At 33.1% G+C, this 26,890-nt stretch overlaps 2 protein-coding genes and 1 pseudogene across 2 annotated transcripts; 1 reads left to right on the forward strand and 2 right to left on the reverse strand.

The window, feature by feature from the left end:
* Nucleotides 1–6,995: 6,995 nt before the first annotated feature.
* On the reverse strand, nucleotides 6,996–12,330 carry LOC126773875 (odorant receptor 94a-like). The gene is made up of 10 exons (XM_050495100.1): nucleotides 12,279–12,330; nucleotides 11,144–11,253; nucleotides 10,262–10,368; nucleotides 9,798–9,908; nucleotides 9,566–9,620; nucleotides 9,186–9,329; nucleotides 8,680–8,859; nucleotides 8,332–8,433; nucleotides 7,487–7,642; nucleotides 6,996–7,052 (listed from the first exon to the last, which is right to left on the reverse strand). The coding sequence occupies exons 1-10, from the start codon at nucleotides 12,289–12,291 to the stop codon at nucleotides 6,996–6,998; spliced, it is 1,035 nt and encodes a 344-aa protein (XP_050351057.1). The 5' UTR covers nucleotides 12,292–12,330.
* LOC126774072 (U4 spliceosomal RNA) lies at nucleotides 11,732–11,860 on the forward strand (annotated as a pseudogene).
* A 5,285-nt stretch (nucleotides 12,331–17,615) lies between the features above and the next one.
* On the reverse strand, nucleotides 17,616–25,145 carry LOC126773871 (odorant receptor Or1-like). Its single transcript, XM_050495095.1, has 8 exons — nucleotides 24,989–25,145; nucleotides 23,706–23,922; nucleotides 22,145–22,255; nucleotides 21,832–22,027; nucleotides 19,514–19,735; nucleotides 19,111–19,215; nucleotides 18,443–18,598; nucleotides 17,616–17,675 (listed from the first exon to the last, which is right to left on the reverse strand). Exons 1-8 carry the CDS (start codon nucleotides 25,137–25,139, stop codon nucleotides 17,616–17,618), a joined length of 1,218 nt encoding a protein of 405 aa, XP_050351052.1. The 5' UTR covers nucleotides 25,140–25,145.
* Between the last annotated feature and the right edge of the window lie 1,745 nt (nucleotides 25,146–26,890).

The raw sequence follows: 26,890 nt of genomic DNA on the forward strand, positions 1-26,890 counted from the left end.
AATATCATTTCAAAATATTCCCCAAAAAATTAAAATATGCTCGACTATTTTGCCTGTGTTTTTAATTGACGTATGTTTTCTGAAAGAGAACCGAACTTTATTTTTATATACATATCAAAGACAAACCTGTCCGTAGTCAGTATAGTCGACGGTTCAAAAACGCTTTATTGTTTAATTAAAGCTTACTTGAATAAATACATTTTATTTGATTTAATTTGAGTAACATTGAACGCTTGCGAATCCGCGCATAGCAGCTCACACATATAGCCTTAAAATTATTATTTTTTTAAATAAATGAACTTATTTGTTGAAATTTGAGCCGAGGTGGGCTAGTGGTTAGAACGCGTGAATCTTAACCCATGACCGTGGGCTCAAACCCGGGCAAGCACCACTGAATTTTCATGTGCTAAATTGTGATTATAATTCATCTCGTGCTTGACGGTGAAGGAACACATCGTGAAGAAACCTGCATGTGTCCATTTTCATTGAAATTCTGCAACATGTGTATTCTACCAACCCGCTTTGGAGCAGCGTGGTGGAATAAGCTCCAAACCTTCTCTTCATAAGGGAAAGGAGGCCTCAGCCCAGCAGTGGGACATTAACAGACTGTTACTGTTACTGTTGAAATTTACACTATCCTTAAAAATATTACAATTACGAAAGTTGTTTCTTTGTTACACTTTTATATCTTAACTACTCAGCCGATCATTAAGATATTTTTCATACACGTTTTTAGTGAAGAACATAGGGTGCTTACATCTGCGGGCGAAGCCGCAGGCGTAAACTAGTAAACTATAAATCAATAAAAATGAAGTTAATAAAAAACAAACACCTATAATAATACAGAAAATAATATAAACAATAACAGTATTTTAAAATAAAATATCAAACTATAATCGGACTTTGCAAAGCAATGTGACACATTAAATAATATATTTTTATAACATAAATAGAGCCACAAGTGTATTTAAATTATACGATAACGTTAATAATAAGTAAATAAAAATGTTATTCAATATAAACAAATACCTAATTGTTGTGTCGATAGAGAAGTACCCCTTAGTCATGTTGTAATGTATGTAAATATGAGTATATAGGCTACTAGGATTTTATGATTCCTTCTTTTGTTCTATTCGTTTATGTTTTAACATTATCTCCACGATGTGTTACAACTTTTCGAACCTTAAGCCTTCAATTAGTACTTTTAGTATTTGGCTTTGAAAATGTTTTAAAGATTCCAAAATTAATCTTATTTAAACGGTGCGAAGTCGCATATGTAATACTGACCGATTAGACTATAATTATAGTATCCACTAACCAACAACTCAAAAATGAGTGGCCATTAAGACCAATTTCTTTATATTCGCACCGAAAATAGGTTTTGCTAGTGTTCTGTAATGCTAGTTTTCGTCTGAGTACCACCCACTCATCATATATTCTACCGCCAAAAAGTAATACGTATCGCTGTTTCGGATTAAACGTGAGCCGGTGTAACCACAGGCACAAGGAACATCTTCGTTTCCAAGGCTTGTGGCGCATTTGCGATGCAAGGAATATTTGCGTATATACCAGCATACCAGGTGACCTATTTGCTCGACCGTCTACCTATTATATAATAAATTATTCCAAATAATTACTCGTGAAGTCAACATGATATGATTATATCATAACGTTCTCGGAATATAACAGCAATTTTTTGTCATCTAAAAGGACTCACTTCATTAGTCACCCGTGAAATGTTGACAACCGACTTATGTTGGTATGCTATTGTGATTCGTGTATTCTTGAAATGATATAATTATTATGGTAAATATCGCATATCACTTTTTGACATTTTACGATTATTATTCAATTCAATAAGTAATATTTACTCTAAATAAATTTAAATCAAGTTCCAATAAAACAAACGAGCGTATTAGACGCGCCCTTACACAATCTCTCAATATCTTATCTACAGATCTTGAATTATCAATTTGAATAAAATATATCTCGGAGAGTCGAGTTATCCCATTTATCAAGATCGCGGAGAAAGCCTATAAGAAATCTTGACCAGCTATTACAACCAAACAAATTGCTTTTCTAAAACCCGAATCAACCAATATCCTACATAATATTGAAAAAAAAAAACAGCTTTCTCCGTTCATGTATTGAAATATATATGTGGTTAATGGCTGACGAATAAACTTGTTAAGAACTAGAAATATATTATATAATAAATATGACAAGCAAAAAGAAAATTACGAACTGTTAAACATGAATTTTTTCCACCAACCCGCATTGGTTCCACCAACCCGCATTGGAGCAGCGTGGTGGAATAAGCTCCAAACCTTCTCCTCAAAAGGGAGAGGAGGCCTTAGCCCAGCAGTGGGACATTAACAGGCTGTTACTGTACTGTTACTGTAAACATGAATTACGTTGAACTAAGTATGTATGTAAATGTCTTGTTATTTATTAACGTTACTCACCTAAAAACTCATTTAATTAACTACCAAACAATTACCAATGTTTTGAAAGAAAATCTTTTCGTTATCCATAAACTCCAATACCTTAATGACCATTAAGGTATTGATAAGATTCTAGATAGATGTCATTTAAAAGCAATACTTAAAACCTCTTGTTTAAATATTAAACCGATGATAAAAAGACATTACTAATCCAACGTCTTTTTATCCAATCCATCGTAATAATTTAATAATTATAATATATGTGGTGCAAACAATAAATAAAATGAGCACACAATACACAATATTAAAAAAAAGTGTGTAGACTCAAGGGAAGTTTTCCATTAAATCTTACGTCACTCGACACCCAAAAAAAATAACGTAACAAAGTAACAACCTGTTAGAGTTAGTTTATTCTAGGCAAGCGCGTTCCACCTTAGACTGTATCTTTACTTTCCATCAGGTGTGAAAACAGCCAAGCGCTAGCCATTTAAAAAAAAAAAAGCAAATAAAAAATGACCTCATCTCGTTTTGAGGAAGAGGCTTGGAGCTCATTCAACCACGCTGCTAGAATGTGGGTTTGGTGTCTTTCACGTGTGAATTCTAGATATTAAGTTGATAAGATAGTAAGGAGACACGTACTTTAGATATTACGTGACGAGCACGCCTTCTATTCATGAGATACAAGAGTAGTATCATCTTATGTCGTAATCCTATGTATTATCATGGCAACTATATATCGCAATATTTACTGACGTGACTACTGCGTTAATGGTTGGCGTGGTTGGTAGATACTTGCCTTTAATGCCGAAGGTTGTGGGTTCTATTCCCACCCAAGACAGACAGGAACCAGGACAGACAGACATCTGTGTGCTTGAACATGTCTGTTTGTCCTGACTCTGGGTGTAATTATTTATGTAAGTAAATATTTACAAATGAATAGTAGTATATGTAGTATATCAGTTGTCTGGTTTTTATAGTACAAGCTCTGCATAGATTGAAATTAGATAGCCGTGTGTGAATAAAAAAAAAGGATTCGAACTTGCTCATAGCATTCATGTTATTTAATGGAGTCTTAGTATATTTTTTGTTTATTTTATTTGATAACGGTTGGAAAATCATCTTTATTCAAGTAGGCTCATAAGGGCACTTTTGGATCGTCATGTTACAGTATTGAATTAAAAGTAAAGCCACCACCGGTTCCGTATGTAGAATTTATCGAGAACAACCAGAAAGAAAATTAGCAGTTACTCAATTTCACTCTGTTATTTACAGAGTCAATCAAATACAATTTATTTACTTCTTCTTTATTAATTTATGCATATCTTATGCATACACTTAATTTTTCTCGGAAATCAATACTAACTTCACGCTTTTATCATTTATGTAATCTCGTGCTATGCTTTATTTATAAAAGTTTTTTTGACATGAAAATTAAATTCATAATAGATGAAGGTAAAAAACTGTAATCTTAGCTGTATCCACAGCGGCCAGTCTCAAGAGAGATCAGCCAACTGCGCAGGACATATTATAATGCACAAGTGTGTGCGCAAACACAAATGCACTCTCTATTCCCTAACTCTCATAACCCGATGGGGCGGCAATCCGACACGATCAGAGGGAGTTCAGGCGCAAGACCAACGGCTTTACGTGCTTTCCGAGGCACGGCAGTGTACACACTACGAACTTATTATTAAAGACAGACTGACAAATCGGCCACCAAGTAAGTGGCTACCACCGTCCATAGAAATTATAAGAAATATTAGCAATCTAAAATATTTAATTTATGTTATTTTGTTTTCTCATATTTCATTGATTTTTTTATAATTTAAAGCTAATATTGTTATCAATCACATAATATAATTCAACACGCGATTGTAATTATTACAACTTTGTTAATCGGCTCAAGTACCTACTGTTCTTCATGAAAGTATTAGGTCCATATGAAAGTATTAGGTTACATATGAAATTGGCGTTTTGTACGGGAGGAATATGAAGTTTTTTTTTTGTAAAATATATTTAATTAATCAAAGTATACATCGTTGTTTTCTATGCCCTTTTGCCATATCATAGGTAGTTTATTGATCCCGTTACTAAAAAAACCATAGGGTGAGAATCAATAAACTCTTTGAGGACGGTTTGGACTGCCGCATCAGAGTTAAATTTTTTTCCTTGTAAGAAGTTGTCCGAATTCTGAAAAAAATGGTAATCTGTTGGAGCAATATCCGGGGAGTATGGTGGATGAAGCAGACATTCCAATTGTAGCTCATCTAACTTAGTGGTTGTTTGTTGTGCATTGTGTGTAAGACGCGTTGTCGTAAAGAGCGATTGACCAATCTTGGTTGTTTAGCAGCTAGTTCTTCCATTATGGTTTGCAGTTGCTGACAATAGATATCCGCCGTAATCGTTTGACCAGATTTTATAAAGCTGTAGTGAACGACACCAGCGCTAGTACCGGCACCAAACACTCACAAGTAACTTTGGATTTGGCTGGGTCTCCAGGGTTCATCCATTGCGACGAGTGCTTCCGATTATCGTACAGAATTCACTTTTCATAACAAGTAATGATTCGATTTAAAATCCCTTCATTATTGTGTCGGTTGAGCATAGTAACACAGCAGTCGACACATGTTTGCAAGTTCGATTCACTCAATTCATGAGGTACCCATCGTTCAAGTTTTTTTACTTTCCCGATTTGCTTTAAGTGGATTAATACAGTTTTATCACTTACCCCGAAGCATACAGCTATCTCTGAAGTGCTTTGTGATGGACCCGCTTCTACAATAGTCTTTAATTCTTCATTTTCCACTTTGGTCTCCGTCCGTCCACGGGGTTGGTTCAGAAGGTCGAAATTTCCAGAACGAAAACATTGAAACCAAAAACGTACCGTACTTTGTTTTGCGACACCAGCGCCGTACACATCATTAATCCTACGAGTTGTTTCTGCAGCACTGGTGCTACGGTAGAACTCGTACTCGTAAATATACCGATATTTAATGTTCCATTGAGCGGTAATAAGCGACGCCAAAGAAAAAAAATAATGAGGAAAAAACAAATGAATGACTGTTTTCAAAACACAAATGTACCAGCTAAATGAATTTATAAATTTGAATTTGGAATTCTTAACCAAAGAGGAGATATTTCATATCAAAGTGGTCAGTACGACAAAACGCTAATTTCATATGTAAGGACCTAATAATTGACAGAAACAAAAGCAAAAGAGTATTGCCAACTTAAGATAAATGTATGAACATTGTACATCCTCTACATATATAACATAATTTATAAATAAGTATGACGTAATATTTTTCGGTTAAGTGGTAATTTTCTTTTTAATATTTTTAAGTTGGCAACATGGTCTTTTAAAAAGCTAGCAAAGGGAGTTGTAAATATTAATATAATAAATAAATTGCTCCCGAGCTGGATAATGTTTTTTTTTTTATTATTAACAGTATCGGCCATGCGGTGACTGGTCTACCATAATATATTGTCCGATGGTAGAATAAATGATGTGTTGGTAGGATCTACCTATTCTGGCTTACAAAAATCCCTCCGTAACAGCCTGTGAATGTCCCACTGCTGGGCTAAAGGCCTCCGCACCTCTTTTTGAGGAGAAGGTTTGGAGCTTATTCCACCACGCTGCTCCAATGCGGGTTCAAATCCCTAACACCGAGTATATAAAACAAATATTAAACAAAATTATTGTTATATATTTAAAACTTATCAATTAGGTATGTGACTCATGGGTTTTATATAGATTATTGTTATCTGGGTGTTTCTTTGTATCGAATGTTTATAGACAGACACAGGGTTTTTAATGTAAATATGTAAAGTATTCTTTTATTATTATTATTATATAATGAAAATATTATTATATTATGAAACAAAAAAAAAGTTATATATATTAACTAAATTAACCAATGTATCATAAAAAATTGAATTGCAGCAACGCAATTATATATGTTTATGTATGTATATAAAGAATTAGCACTCCCTAAACTCAAAAGTAGCAATATAGTATATATATAGGCCTCTGCATCTTTGACAGATGATTTAAGCGGCATCGCGAAGGCACAAGGTAAAGTATATTATCAGTTATGAAATATCTTGGGATAAAACTATTTTATCCGGACATAGCCGGGGCGGACAGCTACTTCAATATAAAGGCTTTATACTTAGGTACACTTGCCTTATTGAAAGAAAAACCTCAGAACTTAGAAAAACCGGCAAAAGAAGCTCAGAGCGTTTTTTGCTCCTTCGATTATTAAATATGAAAATACTGAAGCTCTCTTGTAACTTGTAAAAGAAAAAAAAAACAAAAGATATTTAAACCTTTATTAGTTTAACAATTCAACATAAGGATAAACCAATCATTAAAGTAATGTGTTTTTAATAATTTAAGCACGTGCAATTATTGAAATTGAGATATGTTATGCGTAAAAAACGTTTCATTATAAAACGTTAACATTATAGTTGTACCTTCAACGAAGTTTCGCTTCAAAATTGTGAAAGATAAGAAAAGTAATTAATCATTCTACATTTTCTGCGAACAATTCAAGATTCTTCCATTTGCTGCAGAACAGTGAAGAAAGTGTACGATGCCTTAATTATCTGAAAAAAATTAGCCTAAAATCAAATAATTGCATGTTTTATTAGCGAGGTTAGTAGCTTTGTAGTTATTTTATGTTTAGGCCGTTCAACTGAGGTTGCGCGAATTATAATATACTTTACATTAACATTCACTTTAAGTACCTATAAATATTCTGTATTAACTTATTAATTAATACAGAGTGATTATTGAATCCTATGTCCATAAAAGTTAATGGGTTTTTCTGTCAGGACTAGGATTTAGAAAGTAAAAATGTTGGTCCTAAGCCGGATCACTTTTTGGTCATCAGATTCCTGTTCAAAGTAAGATGGAAATACGAATAGAGGAAGTAATACTGAGTATCATTGTCTCTGTGTATACATTTAGGTATGACACTATGATATCTCTTATACCGTAATTTATTGAGATTATAAATTGAATATAGAATGGAACATACAGACATAAAAGATGATAGTGACAATTCGGTGAAACCTGCAGCAGTAAGCCGCGCAGCGCGTCGAGTTCTTGTCATGAGTAGCAGAAGCGACCGACGTATCGGTAAACTGCAAGTGTACCAGGGGCAATCATATGCTGCACCAGATACACCTTCACTCTGTAATAATGTACTATTATATTTATTCATCTTATCAAAATGGATAAGCCGCCTGACGGTAATTTGTCGAAACAACCAGTAAACGTCCCACTGCAGAGATAAACATATAATGAAGTCACGATGATTTCCTTCATGCTGAGCAAGTGATGTATGTGAAGTGCATTAATAAAAAATTATTCATGAAAAGTGGTGATGAATCTAGTTACTGAGGGCCTGTTCGGCATACATATCATGTATATAAAATATGATAATAATAATAATAATGTCCTCCAGACCGATTTCAGCCACGGCGGCCAATCTCAAGAGAAATTAGCCAACTATGCAGGAGATATTATAGTGCACAAGTGTGTGCGCAAACACAGGTGCACTCCCTATTCCCTAACTCTCATAATCTGATGGGACGGCAATCCGATACGACCGGAATGAGTTCAGGCGCAGGACCAACGGATTTACGTGCTTTCCGAGGCACGAGAGTGTACACACTTCCAACTTCCAGACTCCAGGCTGCTACTGAGAATTTTTCTGACAGAAAAACCCAATAACTTTTTATTGGCCCGACCTGGTAATTGAACCCAGGACCTCCGGGTCTGCGGCCTTATATCAAGCCACTAGACCAACGAGGCAGTCGTGCGATATGTATAAAATATGAACATGCTATATGGATGAATTGAGGCCACAAAATTATTCACCTCCTCAACCAACTGGTTTCCATGATAGCAGTAGAGAAACACTTGCAGCATCATAACAGTCAAATATGCAACCATAGAAACGACGCGCGTGAAACTGGTTGACTCCTAAAAATTATAAATTATTTATAAAATGAGTTCCAAATGTATAATATTGTTTTTCAATTTAATAATTGTAGTTTAAACATTGTCAATGTTTAAACTACAATTACATTTAACATTGACAATGTTTAAACTACAATTATTAGAGCAAATTAGTTGCCAAATTTCGTTACAATTTTCTTCAAATTATATCTTTTGACTTTTTATAAAAAACATTCCTAAACATATTTCAAGCAAAATAAATCTTACAAACGCTAGTTGATATGCTGTCACGCATATAATGACCATAGATACGCAGAATTGCGCGAAGATAGATGCCGAGAAGCAGGTCTGCAAAAGTCTGGTCTGAGCCAGTACAGTTTGATGTCGGAGCACGCAGTTTTGTAGACGTTCAGAGACGATTGTGTTGCTCGCGTCGGTCATGACACCCTGAAATAAATATCGTACACAACACATAGTTAGTGTATAGAACCACAATGAGTCAAATTATTCATTTTTTGCTTTACGCTGAAGTTATAATAAGTCTCGACTTAATCTCTCCATCTATGTACTTCAGTACCTTTCTATAATTTCATTATAATATAGTATAATATTGTAACCATTTATTTTTATATGATTTATTTAATTATAAAATTTTACCAGTTATCATGATGTCACTAATTCATCTTTCTATTGTATTAAGAAACATAGTTAAAACTACATTTTTTTAGATCGAATCGTTGTAAGAAATATTTTCGGAGTAATTATTATTTTACCTTATCGGAAATCTCCAAGTCATCACACAAATTCCTTAGAGACAACGCCAGCAGTCTTAACCGGCAGCGGCACTGCGCTATCAGTGACGTAACCAGGGTGTCCAAGCATATATTGACCACGGCCGCCAATGATACAGCTATAGTCTAGACATAAGAAAACCCTTAAGACTAAAACCCTGTGGTAATAATTTTATTCAAATAAATAAATAATTTAAAATTTATATTGTTAAGGATGATAGGTAATTATTGTATATAAAGTACTTATGCCTATTTGTCTTGCTTCTATCAATGATATATATATATCACGTTAAGCTATTCAAACGGTTGAACTTTAGTCAATTTTATATCTATGAAAACATAAACATTTTTTTAGTAAAAACCTGGTGTGCGTAGGTCAATTGATATGTAGGAGTTTTTGACGTGTCGTATGGATACCTAAAAAGAAAAACTTCAGATTAAAATCACAATTAAAATTTCTATAGAATTAAGAGTAAAATCTACGTTTTCTATGACTATTTGTAAAAATCGATAAACAAATGAATACGCTATAAATGTTGTAAAACTTAAATACAATTTAAAATAAAAAATATATAGAATCTTTTTAAGACTTACCATGCTCGTAAAGGCAGTTGATTTTTCTCTGCGCTCGACGCCCACCCAAGCACGGTTGTATATGATAAAGCGAAGTATAAGGCCAGTTGTTTGGTGGTCTCCCTGTCAGATCTATGCGCAATATACTAAACTATAGAATATATTAAAAACCAAAGAAAATCGGAGATTAGCTGGAGGAATAATCCCGTTTTTTAATCGGTATAGACACTGACAAATGGGCTATCTGATGGTAAGTGATCAACACCGCCCATAGACGTTGGCACTGTAAGAAATAATAACCATTCCTTACATCGTCAATGCGCCACCAGCCTTGGAAACTAAGATGTTATGACATTGACTCTTCACCCTCAAACTGGAACACAACAATACTAAGTAATTCTATTTAGCAGTTCTACTTTATTTACCGCACATTTTCTACTTTTTTTTATTATATAATCTACACCAACATTCTTAAACATACCCACCTCCTTATAATCTCCTTGCCCAGCTCCCTACTCTCATTAGACAATTCATCATTCGACTCTTCTAACATTGATAGAATTGTGTTCTTTCTCCATATCGCATTTATTACCTTAAAAATAAAATCTTGTAACTGATCTGCCTATATTATAAAAGCTAAAGAAATATTGTCTGTCTGTCTGTCTGTCTGTTATGCTTTCACGGCTAAGCTACCAACCGATTTTGATGAAATTTGCTATGAAGCAAGCTTGAACTCCAAAGAAGGACATGCATATTTACATTTTTATACCTAAAACACGTAAGTGAAGTTTCTAATACAATCATTAAATGTCAGGCTTGTACAGAGTTCTGCCACCTCTTTTAGAGATTTAAGTTATTTTACTATACCATAAAATAACTATGATTGTTTAAATATTTATAACACAGTAGGTGTATACAACTTTCGGAAATAATAATGAATTCATACGTACAACGTGAAACATGAACATTTATATCTGATTTCGTTTTGTTTAAAAAAAATTAAGATATATTTATAACATAATATATAATTATTTAAGTAAAGATCGTACACTTTTTCAACGACAAATTCGTACAATATTGATATGTACATGTTAACGTATAAACGTTTCATTGCTTGTGATTGTACTTATGTTTCACGTATTATAAAATTATGAAATCATATAATAAACATAAAAATATTTTCACGATTTTTTACAAAAACATGTATGAGAAAATGGTTTATTAATTATTTATAAATACTAAAGAAAATATAAGTATTTGAAAATCACACTTATTCTGACAAATGTTATGAGAAATACTCTGAAAATATTTTTGTATAAAATTACTCAACCATATATTAGAATCCAATAAAAGTTTTCAATATTCACCTTTGTCCCCAGAGCAAGGTTTGTGAACAGCAAGAAGATCGTAGCAGTCATCAGAGGTAAATTGCCCCAAATTTGGATGAGGTCCACAATTTGTACTATGATGTAGATACCTACATGATATTATGGATTATATCAAAGAGTGTAATTTCTTCTTGTGTAAAATGTAAACGCACAGTGCGCGTTGTAAAATAAACCCTAAATGATTCAAATTATTGAGACAAAGGGGCCCAGCTATCAGCCGTATATGCGAAAGTGTTGCAAACATACTTTTCTATTGAGATTATATTCACACGAAATCTAGCATCTCTTTTATTTGATGAACCGAGATTCGATTTCATATCGAATATTATAAAACTTCCCACGTCTGTATGAACGCGTTAAACGTAAAAACTACCGAATGAATTTTCATACGGTTTTTAACAATGGATTGAGCGATTCATGAGGTAGGTTTTGGTGTATAATTCATTATAGTTTAATATAAACTTACTAAAATATAACGATGATTGTTTAAGATGTCGGAAAAAAAAACATACCGACTTGTGGCGTGCATCGCTTAAGCCATATATATATAGTCATATGTATCAGGATAACTTTGCGCAGAGGCAATATCGTAACCAATGAGGTTAATCCGAGGTGCGATTATTGCTAGTTGAAAACTTTACCAATATGTATCAGGATATAAACGTTTTAATAATAATAATAATAATAATCATTTATTTGCATGAAACATAGTTTTACAGATGTCATGATTTCTTTATAAGTATCTAATACATTTCGCACATGATAGGCACGCAAATATATTTGTTAACAAGTAATTAATATAAAATACAGATCACATCAATTGTACATTAAAATAATTATATTAATATATGCATAAAATGACAGGTATATAAAATAAAAATTGGTTTAAAATTAACAATAATAAATTGAATTCAATGATTTACTTAAGTTTATACATTTAAGTGCATAGTTACATAATAAATAATAAAATATACATTTACTTTATTTGAAATAGGTAGACACCCTTAACCGTCAAATCGTCATGGTATTTATGATACGTATTCTTCCCGTGCGATGCCGACGGGATGGGTAGCTAGTATTTTATATAAAGATAAATTTTACTGTATATACTTACCCAGCATAAACATTAATATGAAAAATGAATAAACATTATACAATAATTTCTTCGACCCGGTATAATTTGGACCCCATATACCGAACAGCATGAAAACAATAACTGTGCATCTCAAAGACAGGTTTACGTTTTGCAAACGTTTCATGTTGAAAATTTCTTAATAAATTCAATTTTATGTCGCTTTATATGTTATGAAGTCTATTGTTATTTGGAAAGCAGCCGTAAAAAACATTTTATAAGAGAGTATACTTTCTTACAGAGGTAGGTAAATATACTCATCTACCACCAGGTATAGTATACTTTGTGGTAGGGCTTCATGCAAGCCCGTCTGGGTATGTAACTTATCAGATATTGTACAGTAAACAGCAATACTTAGTATTGTTATATTCTGGTTTAAAGGATGACTGAGCTAAACTACAGGCACAAAGAGATAACATCTTAGTTTCTTCAAGTATTTCATCAAGTTGGCCACCAACGTTGGCATTGGCGATGTGAGGAGCGTTTAATGTTACTTAAAGCACATAAGCGGTAATGTCAACGGCCTCCTGTTCTCTTAAATCTGAATAGTTTATCCAATACAATAATATTAAATACTCATTATTTTTGTATGTAAAATTGAAAAAAATATATTATTTTTAAAAATTATTATTATTAAATTAAAAATTTTAAAAAACGTACGTATGTATTAACGCAGGTTGAGTGTAGGAACGACTTACATGCTTGACATGACATGATAGCAAACGGCATGATGCTATCTTATGCTTACATTTGCATACCTCTCCGCCGCCGTATATACTTCGTTATGTACTTAATTTTTATTATAAGGAACGTTTATTAATTTTATTAAGGAAAGTATGTTTTTTTGATACCACTCCATATTTGTACATCGATTTACTTTAACTATAATTTTTTTTCTTGATTTGGCCGAAAGAAAAAATGTTTTTGACAGAAGTTTATTTATGTATATAACGTGCGATTTTAAACGTTCAGTATAAACTAATAATTACGTTACGTGTGTAATTAACACGCTGGCGATGTTATTACACGTACATACATAATTATAAACGGATAATGAATAACTTAAGGGAGAATTTTTAAATTTCATATAATTTCTCACATGTATTTTACGCTTCCAAATTTGGGGTGTATTTTCTATATTGTTCTTCTTATGATTTTCTATATATTTCTTCTATATTAATGCAAAGTTGTATAATTAACTTAAAATTATACATATAATATAACCTTTTTTATCAAATAGGTAGGCTCTTTCGAATCCATATTTGACAAATTGTTTATTCTATTGAAAAAAAAATGTGTTATAAATTAAATTACATATGTTAATTATAAACAATTATATTTATACAATTTAAAAATCAACTTTTAACCAACTCCGGTGAGCAGTTATGTTGTTGATCACAATGTCTACAAAATGATGATCGTAAAGTATGAAGTTGACTGAATTTCGACTCAAGTCTTAAGTTAGTTATACTTTAATCTAAAAACATCTCAATCTAAAAGTTTCTCATTTCTTTTGCATCGTTTCAGTTTTTAAGCATCTTATATAATCTAAAAGTTCACTAGGACTATTCCGAAACTCACCGCAGACAACGATCGTATTGTCGCGTGAGTGCCATTTAGTTTGTACCGAAACGTAATGAATTTCTGAACTCGTGTAAGTTATGCTAGGTAGGGTCGATTTCTGCCAGAGCGTCACGGTAGCATGCGCAAGCGCCGTGACACCTTGTTGAGACGGAAAGCTCGGTGCCTTGGATAAACACGAATCCCACATATCCTCCCACTGTTCCCGTGGGGGAAATGCGTTAGAAATCTAACTAATTACAATACGAAATGTAAATAAAAAATAATACATCTAATCTAATAGTCTATTTCTTCAAACGCGTTAGCTTATAAGTTTAAAAAAAAGGTTTTATTTGAGAATTTTCATAGTAATGGTTCTTAATTTCTCTCATTGACTTGTTGCAGCAACGTGAACATCGAATATGAGGTTTTTATTATCTGTAAAAGTCAAAATGAATATTTTATTGTAATACATAATAATAACATAAAAAGCTCTACTAAAATTTAAACGTATCTGTGGCATGTGGCAGTGGTAAGAACGCGGGAATCCTAACCGATGATCGTGGGTTCAAACCCGGGCAAGCACCACTGAATTTTCATGTGCTTAATTTGCGATTATAATTCATCTCGTGCTTTACGGTGAAGGAAAACATCGTGAGGAAACCTGCATGTGTCTAATTTCACTAAAATTCTGCCACATGTGTATTCCACTAACCCGCATTAGAGCAGCGTGGTGGAATAAACTCCAAACCTTCTCCTCAAAAAGAGGAGAGGAGGCTTTTAGCCCAGCAGTGGGACATTCACAGGCTGTTACGGTTACGGTGGCATGTTACTTAACAGTTTGGTTTATTTTTTTATTTCTCATATCCAAATATTCCTGACCAATTTCTCTCATAGCGGCTTTCTTCAAGAGAGATTAGCTATTACAAATATAACATAATATACATACATACATACATATAGCATAAGTGTCTGCGCAAGCGCAAGTGCACTTTCTGTTCCCTCACTCTTAAACCAATTGGGAAGGCTTCTACTAAGAATGTTTCGACTGAAAAACCCAACAAATTTGGTTTGAATTGGGACTTGAACCCAACACGTCGGGGCCTGTAGGCCAGACAAACGAGGAAGTCAACCATGTCATATAGCACCATTATATGTATATTGTAAATGTCTAGGGATGAAAAAGACCACTTATCATAACTTACAGCCATAAATGAAGCTAATGAAAGAGTAGTAAAGCCACCAGCTGTGATCTTGGTAACGCGACGGCATCTCCTCATTAGTATAATTATTGACCGTCGTACGCTCACACTGCACGCGTACCACGGGAAATCGTAAGCTGCACCGGCGACTTCTTCACTCTGCAGATTAAAATTATTTATTACTATTTCTACTATAACCAATATTTATGATAAGACTACTTCCCCTATATCCGTATTGCAATAGTTTTTTTATTAACATTAGATTATTTTGAATTACTACCTAAATCTTAAAAATATTTAACTAAACAGTCTATAGCCAATTCCATTTACAATAGAAGAAGAAGAGGGGAAATACGAATATACGCACGTTGAACTTCAGTGAAGTTTTTATAGAAACTTTAGAAGTAAAAATAAAGTAGATGTCAGTAGTTAAGTGGAATAGTGTTGTATTATCAATAAAGAAACATTATTAAGGAACTGTTTGTAGTGCAGCGCAACTCGTATGAAGTATATAAAGCTAAGATTTATTATAGTTCAATTTTTAATTATAATAAGATTTTTATTTTTTTAAGATTGTTTATTTTCGATTAGCATACGCTATAAGTGTTCTAGTCAGAAAGTAAATAAGTGCAAGACCGTGAATATTTATTATTTACTTAATATAAACTTACCTCCATAGAGAGCTGATGTCCTTGATAGCAGTAGAGAAAAACTTGGAACATCATGTTTAGCAGATACGTGCCCATAGAAAACAAACGAACTAGATTACTGGATTGCTGAAAAGTACAAATAACTTTGAAAGTGTACACTGACTACAGCCAATAAAAAACTTACTAAAACACTTAAGGGTTTGCTTGTTGTTTAGAGGGTGATTATGTAAGCATTGCTGTCTTTTTTCTTTTTAATGTCAAATCAATGATGACGGAAAGAGATAAATTAGTGTTTAATTAAAGAATGTCTGTAAGTGAAGCCGTTACTTTTGCCCTTAAAGCATTTCATTATTTATTAATAAATGAATTTACTTTTTCTTCAATAAGTATATCATTGTCTAGTTAAAGAGATTAAAAAAATTACAGAAAATAGCTGAAATGCAGTCACGCATATAATGACGAGAGAGACTGCGAACTGTCCAAACGTCGGTTCCGAAAAGCATTGCTGAAGCTGCTGTGCCGCTTCCAGAGCTTCCTGATGCTGTACCGCGCATGCACGGAGACGGATCTTTACTTGGTGATCTTGATCTGGTCTCAAGGTGAGAGTTTTGGGTGATGGAGTCAGCGAAACACCGGATGATGATTCCTAAAAGAAATATTATCAAATTGAAATATCATTTTCATGTAGTACGCAGCGCCATCTAGTTGATTTTTCCTGAAATCACTTGTAAAAATACGTCAGACGAACGCAACAAAACAAACTAATAGACGGTAGGAAGATGTCGCTGTACTTATAGTAAACAAAACAGGGATAATTCTACTAACAAACTGTCACTTTATCACAATCGAATCGAAGCGTGATCGTTGACGTTTTTCCGAAAGAAAAAATGTTTTTGACAGAAGTTTATTTATGTATATAACGTGCGATTTTAAACGTTCAGTATAAACTAATAATTACGTTACGTGTGTAATTAACACGCTGGCGATGTTATTACACGTACATACATAATTATAAACGGATAATGAATAACTTAAGGGAGAATTTTTAAATTTCATATAATTTCTCACATGTATTTTACGCTTCCAAATTTGGGGTGTATTTTCTATATTGTTCTTCTTATGATTTTCTATATATTTCTTCTATATTAATGCAAAGTTGTATAATTAACTTAAAATTATACATATAATATAACCTTTTTTATCAAATAGGTAGGCTCTTTCGAATCCATATTTGACAAATTGTTTATTCTATTGAAAAAAAAATGTGTTATAAATTAAATTACATATGTTAATTATAAACAATTATATTTATACAATTTAAAAATCAACTTTTAACCAACTCCGGTGAGCAGTTATGTTGTTGATCACAATGTCTACAAAATGATGATCGTAAAGTATGAAGTTGACTGAATTTCGACTCAAGTCTTAAGTTAGTTATACTTTAATCTAAAAACATCTCAATCTAAAAGTTTCTCATTTCTTTTGCATCGTTTCAGTTTTTAAGCATCTTATATAATCTAAAAGTTCACTAGGACTATTCCGAAACTCACCGCAGACAACGATCGTATTGTCGCGTGAGTGCCATTTAGTTTGTACCGAAACGTAATGAATTTCTGAACTCGTGTAAGTTATGCTAGGTAGGGTCGATTTCTGCCAGAGCGTCACGGTAGCATGCGCAAGCGCCGTGACACCTTGTTGAGACGGAAAGCTCGGTGCCTTGGATAAACACGAATCCCACATATCCTCCCACTGTTCCCGTGGGGGAAATGCGTTAGAAATCTAACTAATTACAATACGAAATGTAAATAAAAAATAATACATCTAATCTAATAGTCTATTTCTTCAAACGCGTTAGCTTATAAGTTTAAAAAAAAGGTTTTATTTGAGAATTTTCATAGTAATGGTTCTTAATTTCTCTCATTGACTTGTTGCAGCAACGTGAACATCGAATATGAGGTTTTTATTATCTGTAAAAGTCAAAATGAATATTTTATTGTAATACATAATAATAACATAAAAAGCTCTACTAAAATTTAAACGTATCTGTGGCATGTGGCAGTGGTAAGAACGCGGGAATCCTAACCGATGATCGTGGGTTCAAACCCGGGCAAGCACCACTGAATTTTCATGTGCTTAATTTGCGATTATAATTCATCTCGTGCTTTACGGTGAAGGAAAACATCGTGAGGAAACCTGCATGTGTCTAATTTCACTAAAATTCTGCCACATGTGTATTCCACTAACCCGCATTAGAGCAGCGTGGTGGAATAAACTCCAAACCTTCTCCTCAAAAAGAGGAGAGGAGGCTTTTAGCCCAGCAGTGGGACATTCACAGGCTGTTACGGTTACGGTGGCATGTTACTTAACAGTTTGGTTTATTTTTTTATTTCTCATATCCAAATATTCCTGACCAATTTCTCTCATAGCGGCTTTCTTCAAGAGAGATTAGCTATTACAAATATAACATAATATACATACATACATACATATAGCATAAGTGTCTGCGCAAGCGCAAGTGCACTTTCTGTTCCCTCACTCTTAAACCAATTGGGAAGGCTTCTACTAAGAATGTTTCGACTGAAAAACCCAACAAATTTGGTTTGAATTGGGACTTGAACCCAACACGTCGGGGCCTGTAGGCCAGACAAACGAGGAAGTCAACCATGTCATATAGCACCATTATATGTATATTGTAAATGTCTAGGGATGAAAAAGACCACTTATCATAACTTACAGCCATAAATGAAGCTAATGAAAGAGTAGTAAAGCCACCAGCTGTGATCTTGGTAACGCGACGGCATCTCCTCATTAGTATAATTATTGACCGTCGTACGCTCACACTGCACGCGTACCACGGGAAATCGTAAGCTGCACCGGCGACTTCTTCACTCTGCAGATTAAAATTATTTATTACTATTTCTACTATAACCAATATTTATGATAAGACTACTTCCCCTATATCCGTATTGCAATAGTTTTTTTATTAACATTAGATTATTTTGAATTACTACCTAAATCTTAAAAATATTTAACTAAACAGTCTATAGCCAATTCCATTTACAATAGAAGAAGAAGAGGGGAAATACGAATATACGCACGTTGAACTTCAGTGAAGTTTTTATAGAAACTTTAGAAGTAAAAATAAAGTAGATGTCAGTAGTTAAGTGGAATAGTGTTGTATTATCAATAAAGAAACATTATTAAGGAACTGTTTGTAGTGCAGCGCAACTCGTATGAAGTATATAAAGCTAAGATTTATTATAGTTCAATTTTTAATTATAATAAGATTTTTATTTTTTTAAGATTGTTTATTTTCGATTAGCATACGCTATAAGTGTTCTAGTCAGAAAGTAAATAAGTGCAAGACCGTGAATATTTATTATTTACTTAATATAAACTTACCTCCATAGAGAGCTGATGTCCTTGATAGCAGTAGAGAAAAACTTGGAACATCATGTTTAGCAGATACGTGCCCATAGAAAACAAACGAACTAGATTACTGGATTGCTGAAAAGTACAAATAACTTTGAAAGTGTACACTGACTACAGCCAATAAAAAACTTACTAAAACACTTAAGGGTTTGCTTGTTGTTTAGAGGGTGATTATGTAAGCATTGCTGTCTTTTTTCTTTTTAATGTCAAATCAATGATGACGGAAAGAGATAAATTAGTGTTTAATTAAAGAATGTCTGTAAGTGAAGCCGTTACTTTTGCCCTTAAAGCATTTCATTATTTATTAATAAATGAATTTACTTTTTCTTCAATAAGTATATCATTGTCTAGTTAAAGAGATTAAAAAAATTACAGAAAATAGCTGAAATGCAGTCACGCATATAATGACGAGAGAGACTGCGAACTGTCCAAACGTCGGTTCCGAAAAGCATTGCTGAAGCTGCTGTGCCGCTTCCAGAGCTTCCTGATGCTGTACCGCGCATGCACGGAGACGGATCTTTACTTGGTGATCTTGATCTGGTCTCAAGGTGAGAGTTTTGGGTGATGGAGTCAGCGAAACACCGGATGATGATTCCTAAAAGAAATATTATCAAATTGAAATATCATTTTCATGTAGTACGCAGCGCCATCTAGTTGATTTTTCCTGAAATCACTTGTAAAAATACGTCAGACGAACGCAACAAAACAAACTAATAGACGGTAGGAAGATGTCGCTGTACTTATAGTAAACAAAACAGGGATAATTCTACTAACAAACTGTCACTTTATCACAATCGAATCGAAGCGTGATCGTTGACGTTTTTCCGTCTGCCTATTATTTCATTTAATTATCAACTATTGTTATAAGTTAAGACTTATGTTTGGTTTTGATACAACGGTATATGTTAACATTATATCGGTTTGGTTCCGATCCAAATGATCCAAATTTGGAATGGAACGTATCGTAATCATTATAAATTAGTAAAATTCGGCTCTGTACTTTATTTATTTTTTTATTTTTAAATATATAAGCTAGCGCTTGACTGTTATCACACCTGATGCCCAAATTGTAGGTGGTGGGGAAAACGCAGGTCGAGAGAGTATTCCAGATCTTAGTGTACGGGTGCAGATCTTTACGATGCCTCGAAGTTCTGAGGTAGTACTAATATATGTACAACAACGTGGCTTCAATACTTCGTAACCTGTATTATTTAAAGACTCAAATCTCACCGCAGAAAACGATCATAAAAAAAATCATGAAAGTGATTTGTGACATTGCTTATAATAATTATAACATTTAAACGACACACGCAGCAAAACAATGTATTGTATATATAAATATTGTATTATAAGTTCTAACAGAAAAGGACTGCAGTTACTTTATTATGAATTTTTGTGCAGATATTTAATACTAATATTAAAGATATATACATATTTGTATACAATATAAAATTACTAAAACTATGTAAAATTGTTTACGATTTTTGTAAATAATTGAATGAATCGTTTTAATGAATCCTTCTGAAAATTAAATGTTAGATTTTTGCAAACTTCAAAATGAGTGGCTGTATTTCATGCGTAGTTATATTTTTTATTTATACTCACCGATTACAAAGACTATTGACTTTATTCTATTGATTACTGGTTTTGATACGTTTTGCTATTTTTTTAAAGTAAAACATAATACTAAATTACGTAGGGCGTTTGATACTCGAACTATACTATGAGAGGGATATGCTTGATTAACAACAGTTATATAAATATATATAATTTTTCTTATATATTTTACAAAGCCTTCTTATATTTTGTATGTTTAATATTATTTATTCGTCAATATGTTCAGTGTGTACGTACGGCACACTCGAGTTTACTCAACACAATGATTTTGAACCTCTACTGACTCAGGATATCTCATGTAACTGTCAAAGCGTCTTACGTCACTGTCAGTGGTGCCATTAATTATATAAAAGTCAAAACCATATTTTATTATTTGCCCTCGCAAGTCATTGCACGTGACAACGATTTTACGTCAGAATCGTTTCACAAAACGTTGCATATGTCCCGGTGTCACCGATTTCAATTGAAGTTTGATTGTAATTCACGTCAACGGTGTACTTTCACTTGCGTCAAACTTTAAGCTACCAGGTGGTATGTCCCTTTTTGGCGATTATGATGATTTGATTTTGTGGGCTATGTGATAGTAAGTGGTTACCAAACAGACATTGCGCCGTCAATGCACTGCCAAACTTGGAAAGTAATGTTATGTCCGTTGTGCCTGCAGTTAAACTGGTCAACAATTGTCAAGTGTTTAGAATATGAGATAAACTGATGACACCTCCCAGGTCGGGCTTGCACAAAATACAAGCTAACTCAAAACAGATACCAACTTCTTTTAAAAAATAATATTTTTTTATTTTATTTTTATATTTATGAAATATTATACTTTTATTTTAATGAGATTAAGGTAATAAAGCTAAATCTGTGGGTGTGAAATAGCACATATCAATTGTTATGATGCTATAATTAATTCTGCTAAAGATGCCATAATTTTAATTAAAAAGAATCTTAACCAATTTTCTTTAATCGCTTACTAAGAATTTAATTCCAATAAATGAAGAATCTATAATATTTCATTACTGTCACTCGTAATCAGAAGCGTTTACGCATTTTAAATGTAAAAAATCTACTTACTCCGATAATATAACCCTCATTACACAAATTCTTCAAGGAAAGTCCCACGAGACGCAGACGACACCTGCATTGAGCTATCAAAGTTGTCACCAGGGTGTCCTTGCTCACATTGAGGAACGCTGCCACGATAATCGCTATTACCTGATGGGAGTATGTCAATTCGTATGCTGGGGAACTTCTCGTGTCATACGGATACCTGCAGTTTATTAATAGGGATAGAGCAATTGAGATAGCTGTGACGAAAGAACACGGGTGATTTTAAATAAAAGGATTCTATTACGAAGGGCCAATGTTTATTATCGTAAGAACTCACCACGCTCGTAACGGTAGCTCGTTCTTCTTAGGGCTACTAGCCCATCCCGTGGTAGTGACAAAGGTTAGGAAAAAGAACATTAGTTGCTGCACCTTCGTTTCTTGATCGCATCTATTAACAAAAAAAAACTGAGCAAAAAATATGTATAATAATACATTTTTTTATTTAAATTAAGCTGGCCTATTACGCGCCTCTTATCACGGCTACAAGTGTACAAGCCCAGTCGCCTTTTTTGAATTGGAACGTTTTTTTTTATTTGGTTCTTGAACAATGTGTACGAAAATCTCTGATGAAAATAATGTAATATAACAAGAGTAAATACTAATTCTAAGTGTCACAATTACTTAAAGAACACAGCATAGTGATATAATTTCTAATAATTACTTGCAACTTTTCAAAGAACAAAGTATTTTGTACGACATAGGGCAAAAATAAATCATAGCAGTATATATTAAAAAAACAAAGCCGACCCGCCGGTACTGTATCTGTCTATCTGTCAGAACGCGATAAACTCAAATACTACCGATCATTTAACCAATAAACAAGTAATTGATGAGGAAGGTAGGAATAAAATTTATTAATGTTTTTTGTAAATTGGCTGAAATATGGCGGAGATTATTGAAGATGTCGGAAAAAATTATGCCGACCGGGAGCTTTAATTAAGAGAGTCATATGTATTACGATATAAACGTTTATGCACGTTTTATGTAAGCCATTGTTCTACCCTTCTTCCTCTTCTTGAACGAGGAACGAATTGTTATTTATATCTGAAAAGACCCTACACTCATCGTCACATTTAAACCGATTATAACTATTTATTTTATTTTATTAGCAAAGTCGTAAAATATAAATATCAATATGTATGTATACACACGAAAATTATAACCCTATTCAATATTACGTAAAATCTAGCGACGGTCAAAGCTGAATACTGCAGCGAACTTAAGGAAGACTAGAATACTCTACATCTTATCTATCTTTTATTTAGAATAATCTAAAACTAGAAGGTGGTGATATTATTCACCGCTTAGATGATATGGATATATATATAGCTCTTGAGTTGAGTTCAATTGTTTTCTTTTTCTCTTATTTTATAATAATAGATGTGTTCCTTTTTGTCATCATTATTTTTAAATTTGTAAATATGTTTGTATATTTGCTCCAAGTTGACTACGAGATAATACCTTTTGGTATAATGACTAGAAGAAATCTGTTCTCTTATTCATTTATTGAAAATAATATAATAATAATATCCTGGGACTAGTATGGTATGTAAATATTAATGTTTATTTTTATTCTTGACACCCATAAGCCTTGTCAGCTTGTTTGGGTGCTGCTTAAACTCATAAACATAAACTCTAGACAAACTAACATATTATAAAATTAAAACATACACACATCAAACATAATAAAAAAAAAAACAAAGTAAAACAGAATAATATACAGCTTTCACTAAATAAAGCAAAACAAAAAAATATATAATATATTTTATACGTAATTATCATTTGTTATTTATTTATGGTAAATACATAAATAAGAAGATTTTTATTAAAAATCTTACCTTCGTACAATCTCTCTGCCTTCAGCGCTTCTCTCACTCCTGAGAACTTTGTCAGAATTGTCGATAATATTCTTTATTTTATTCTTCCTTGCCAATATATTCACAACCTTGGCAGCGTGTGCCAAGTTAGTGAAGAGGACAAACGCTGTACTGGTCATCAGGGGAAGGTTACCCCAAATTAAATAGAGATCTACTATTTGTATTATTAAATATGTACCTATAATATTATATTAATAATAAAAATGTACATTTAATGTAATTTAAACAACATAAAAGAACCAAGAAAAACTATCGAATCCTTATAAAAAAATAATCATAATTTTCACTTAAATATACCGACATAGTTTCTAAATGTTTTGGTTTCACGAGCGGTGTGCAAGTTAATCTGAATGCGCCCCGCCCCAATCATTGGGCAAATATTCTACCGACAAAAATTAATATCTTTCATTGATGTTTTCTGTTTTGAAATCTGAGTAACCAGAGTAATTAACAGACATAAGATATGCTGTATCTTACATTACAGACAAGGGACATAACATCTTAGTTCCCAAGGTTAGTGGCGGATTAGCAATGTAAGCGATGGTTAACAGTTCTTACGATGCCAATGTCTATGCGCGTTTGGTGACCACTTACCATCAGGTGGCCCATATGCTCGTCCGCCTGCCTACTATAAAAAAATTATGATGTGCTAGTCGCCAACGAATGGCCAATGTCGATGGCAATTTATCTTTCTACCTTAATAAATACAGTAAAAGTAACAGTCTGTATACAGCACATTGCTGGCCAAAAGGCTCTACTTCGCTTGGAGAAGGAGGAGTTTGAGCTTATTCCATTTTCCTTAACAAGCTTATTAAGTGAGAGTGAGAGACTGGACCAATGATTGCAGGTTTAAAGCTGGTCAAGCACTATTTAATTCACGTGCTTAATTTGTTTTAATAATTCATCTTGTGCTCAGATTATTACAGGCCTGTCTAACGCCAATTATACTTAGTAATACTTTTGCTTGGTATGTTGGTTCTCACTACCATAGCTGTTGAAGCGGTAAATGGCGTACTAATGGACGCCCATAGGACAAGAATTCTCTTTATTGACTGATACGACAGCCACGATTTGAGTTAGTGTTATTTTACTCATTAACAAACTTTACCAATTTTTTAAATACATAATAAATACTACAAAATAAATAGAATATAAAAACATAAATGATAAAGCTTGATCGAAATATGTAAGACAAGGAACATTATATTAAAGATTTTCTATCTCCCATCACAATTGTTACTCACCCAATAAAAACATGAAGATACCAAAACCATAGCAATTGTAAAGTAAGCGATGTCTACCCTTCATATCCTCGGGGGGCCAAAATCCTGCCAGCCTCAGAACCGTTAAGGACAAGCGGATGGAAAAATTTGAATTATTTATGAAAATTCCCATAATGCTGTGAATATAGAAGCTTATCTGTGAAATAATATATGATATGTAATAATTATATTATATTGGGGTTTTGACCGCAATCGTTAACTGATTAATATCGTGACCACGAGTTGTTCAACTCTAACGAACGTTATACAAAATATTAAAAATAAATCGTGGTCAAAACTTGGATAACATATATAAAAAAAAACATTTATATATTGATTAGACCTTAGTATATTTCAATACAATTAATCAATCATCAATCAATCAATTTATTGAAATATAATGCAAATTTTATAAACTACTTTATTATGGGTATATTGAAAAACTGCAAAGGTTTGATTTCAATGCACAACGGCTAAAATTAAAAATGTTAAAAAGTTGGTTTGTAACATCGACTCAAAACCTCAGAATGATCACAATGAAGACTGAAAATGAAAGCTCACGAAAATTGTTACTTTAATCACAGACCACAGCTTTCAGAAGTTACAAACCATTTAAATTGTACATATATATATACATTTATAATATGTCATATATATTAATCTTTATATACAATTATAAAGGAAATAAAAGTTTTACTTGATGGTTGTGCAAGCCACTCATCAGATATTCTACCGCTTAATAGCAATACTTAGTATGTTTTGTTACGATTTGAAGGGTGAGTGACCTAATGTAACTACAGGCACAAGGGATATAACATCTTAATTTTCAAGGTAGGTGGCGCATTAGCTACGTAAGGGATGGGTTCTTTGTCTATGGATGGAGTCTATGGGTGATGGTGACCATTTACCGCCAGTTAGCTAGCCTATTTGCCCGTCTGCTCTGTTTTTTCTTACAAAATTAAAAAAAATATATATTTTTTGCCATAATTAAACACATTGTAACTGTTTTATATATTGTGTTTTTTTATTACACATTTAATTAATGAATAAAACATTATTATTGTAAAACTTATTGAGCACATTGAGAAACAAAGAAAGATCAAATTTAAAGAGTATTTTATTCAATTTACACTTTATACTTTGATAAGAAATCGTTTGTGATATATGACATAATACACATAAGAAATCTGTGATGGGGTTCTGTTTGTTCATAAAACACGTTGAAAAATTAATAATCATGAAAGTAATTTTTATCAATGCGAAGATCGAAAATATTCTCAAGTAATATTTCATATCTATACGTAAATACACCAAAAAAATCATATTATTCTGGTACAACCGGTGTTTTGTACGTGTGTGTGTGTGTGTTTGTTACCAAGCAAGTTCAATACACGACCCACTTAGGTAAAAATACAATAAAAGAAGATGATAGCCATCATTCAAATCTGCAATTGTCACTGGTCTCGCTGGAAAACGGGTTTACGCGAGTGTGTGGGAATTCCTGGTGAGTGCGTCGGAATACTAACTGAAAAACCGCTAAAAAGCGGTGCCCACTCCGTCTCTTCGGGGGGCCTCCCGTGCGGGCACGATGAATCCACCTAGCCCAAGATTATCTCCATCCATCCATCCATCTCCCTCCTGGAGAGGGTCCAGTCGTAGCACACCCTGTCAGGGTATGGTGTGCTGACGTCAATCTAGTGAGGCTTAACCAGCAACATCCTTCGATAATCTGAATCTATCATCTGAATCATCTTGACTTTACCATTTGTATATAGAAAATAAAGCAGGCAGAGTAAGGTAACATATCGTTTATAATAATTATCAGTTTACGCGAGACGTACAATTATACTTCGACAAACACTATTAAATCATTATTTTAAATAT

The sequence above is a fragment of the Nymphalis io genome, chromosome 15, assembly GCF_905147045.1.
Source record: "Nymphalis io chromosome 15, ilAglIoxx1.1, whole genome shotgun sequence".
In the NCBI taxonomy this organism is placed as follows: Eukaryota; Metazoa; Arthropoda; class Insecta; order Lepidoptera; family Nymphalidae; genus Nymphalis; species Nymphalis io.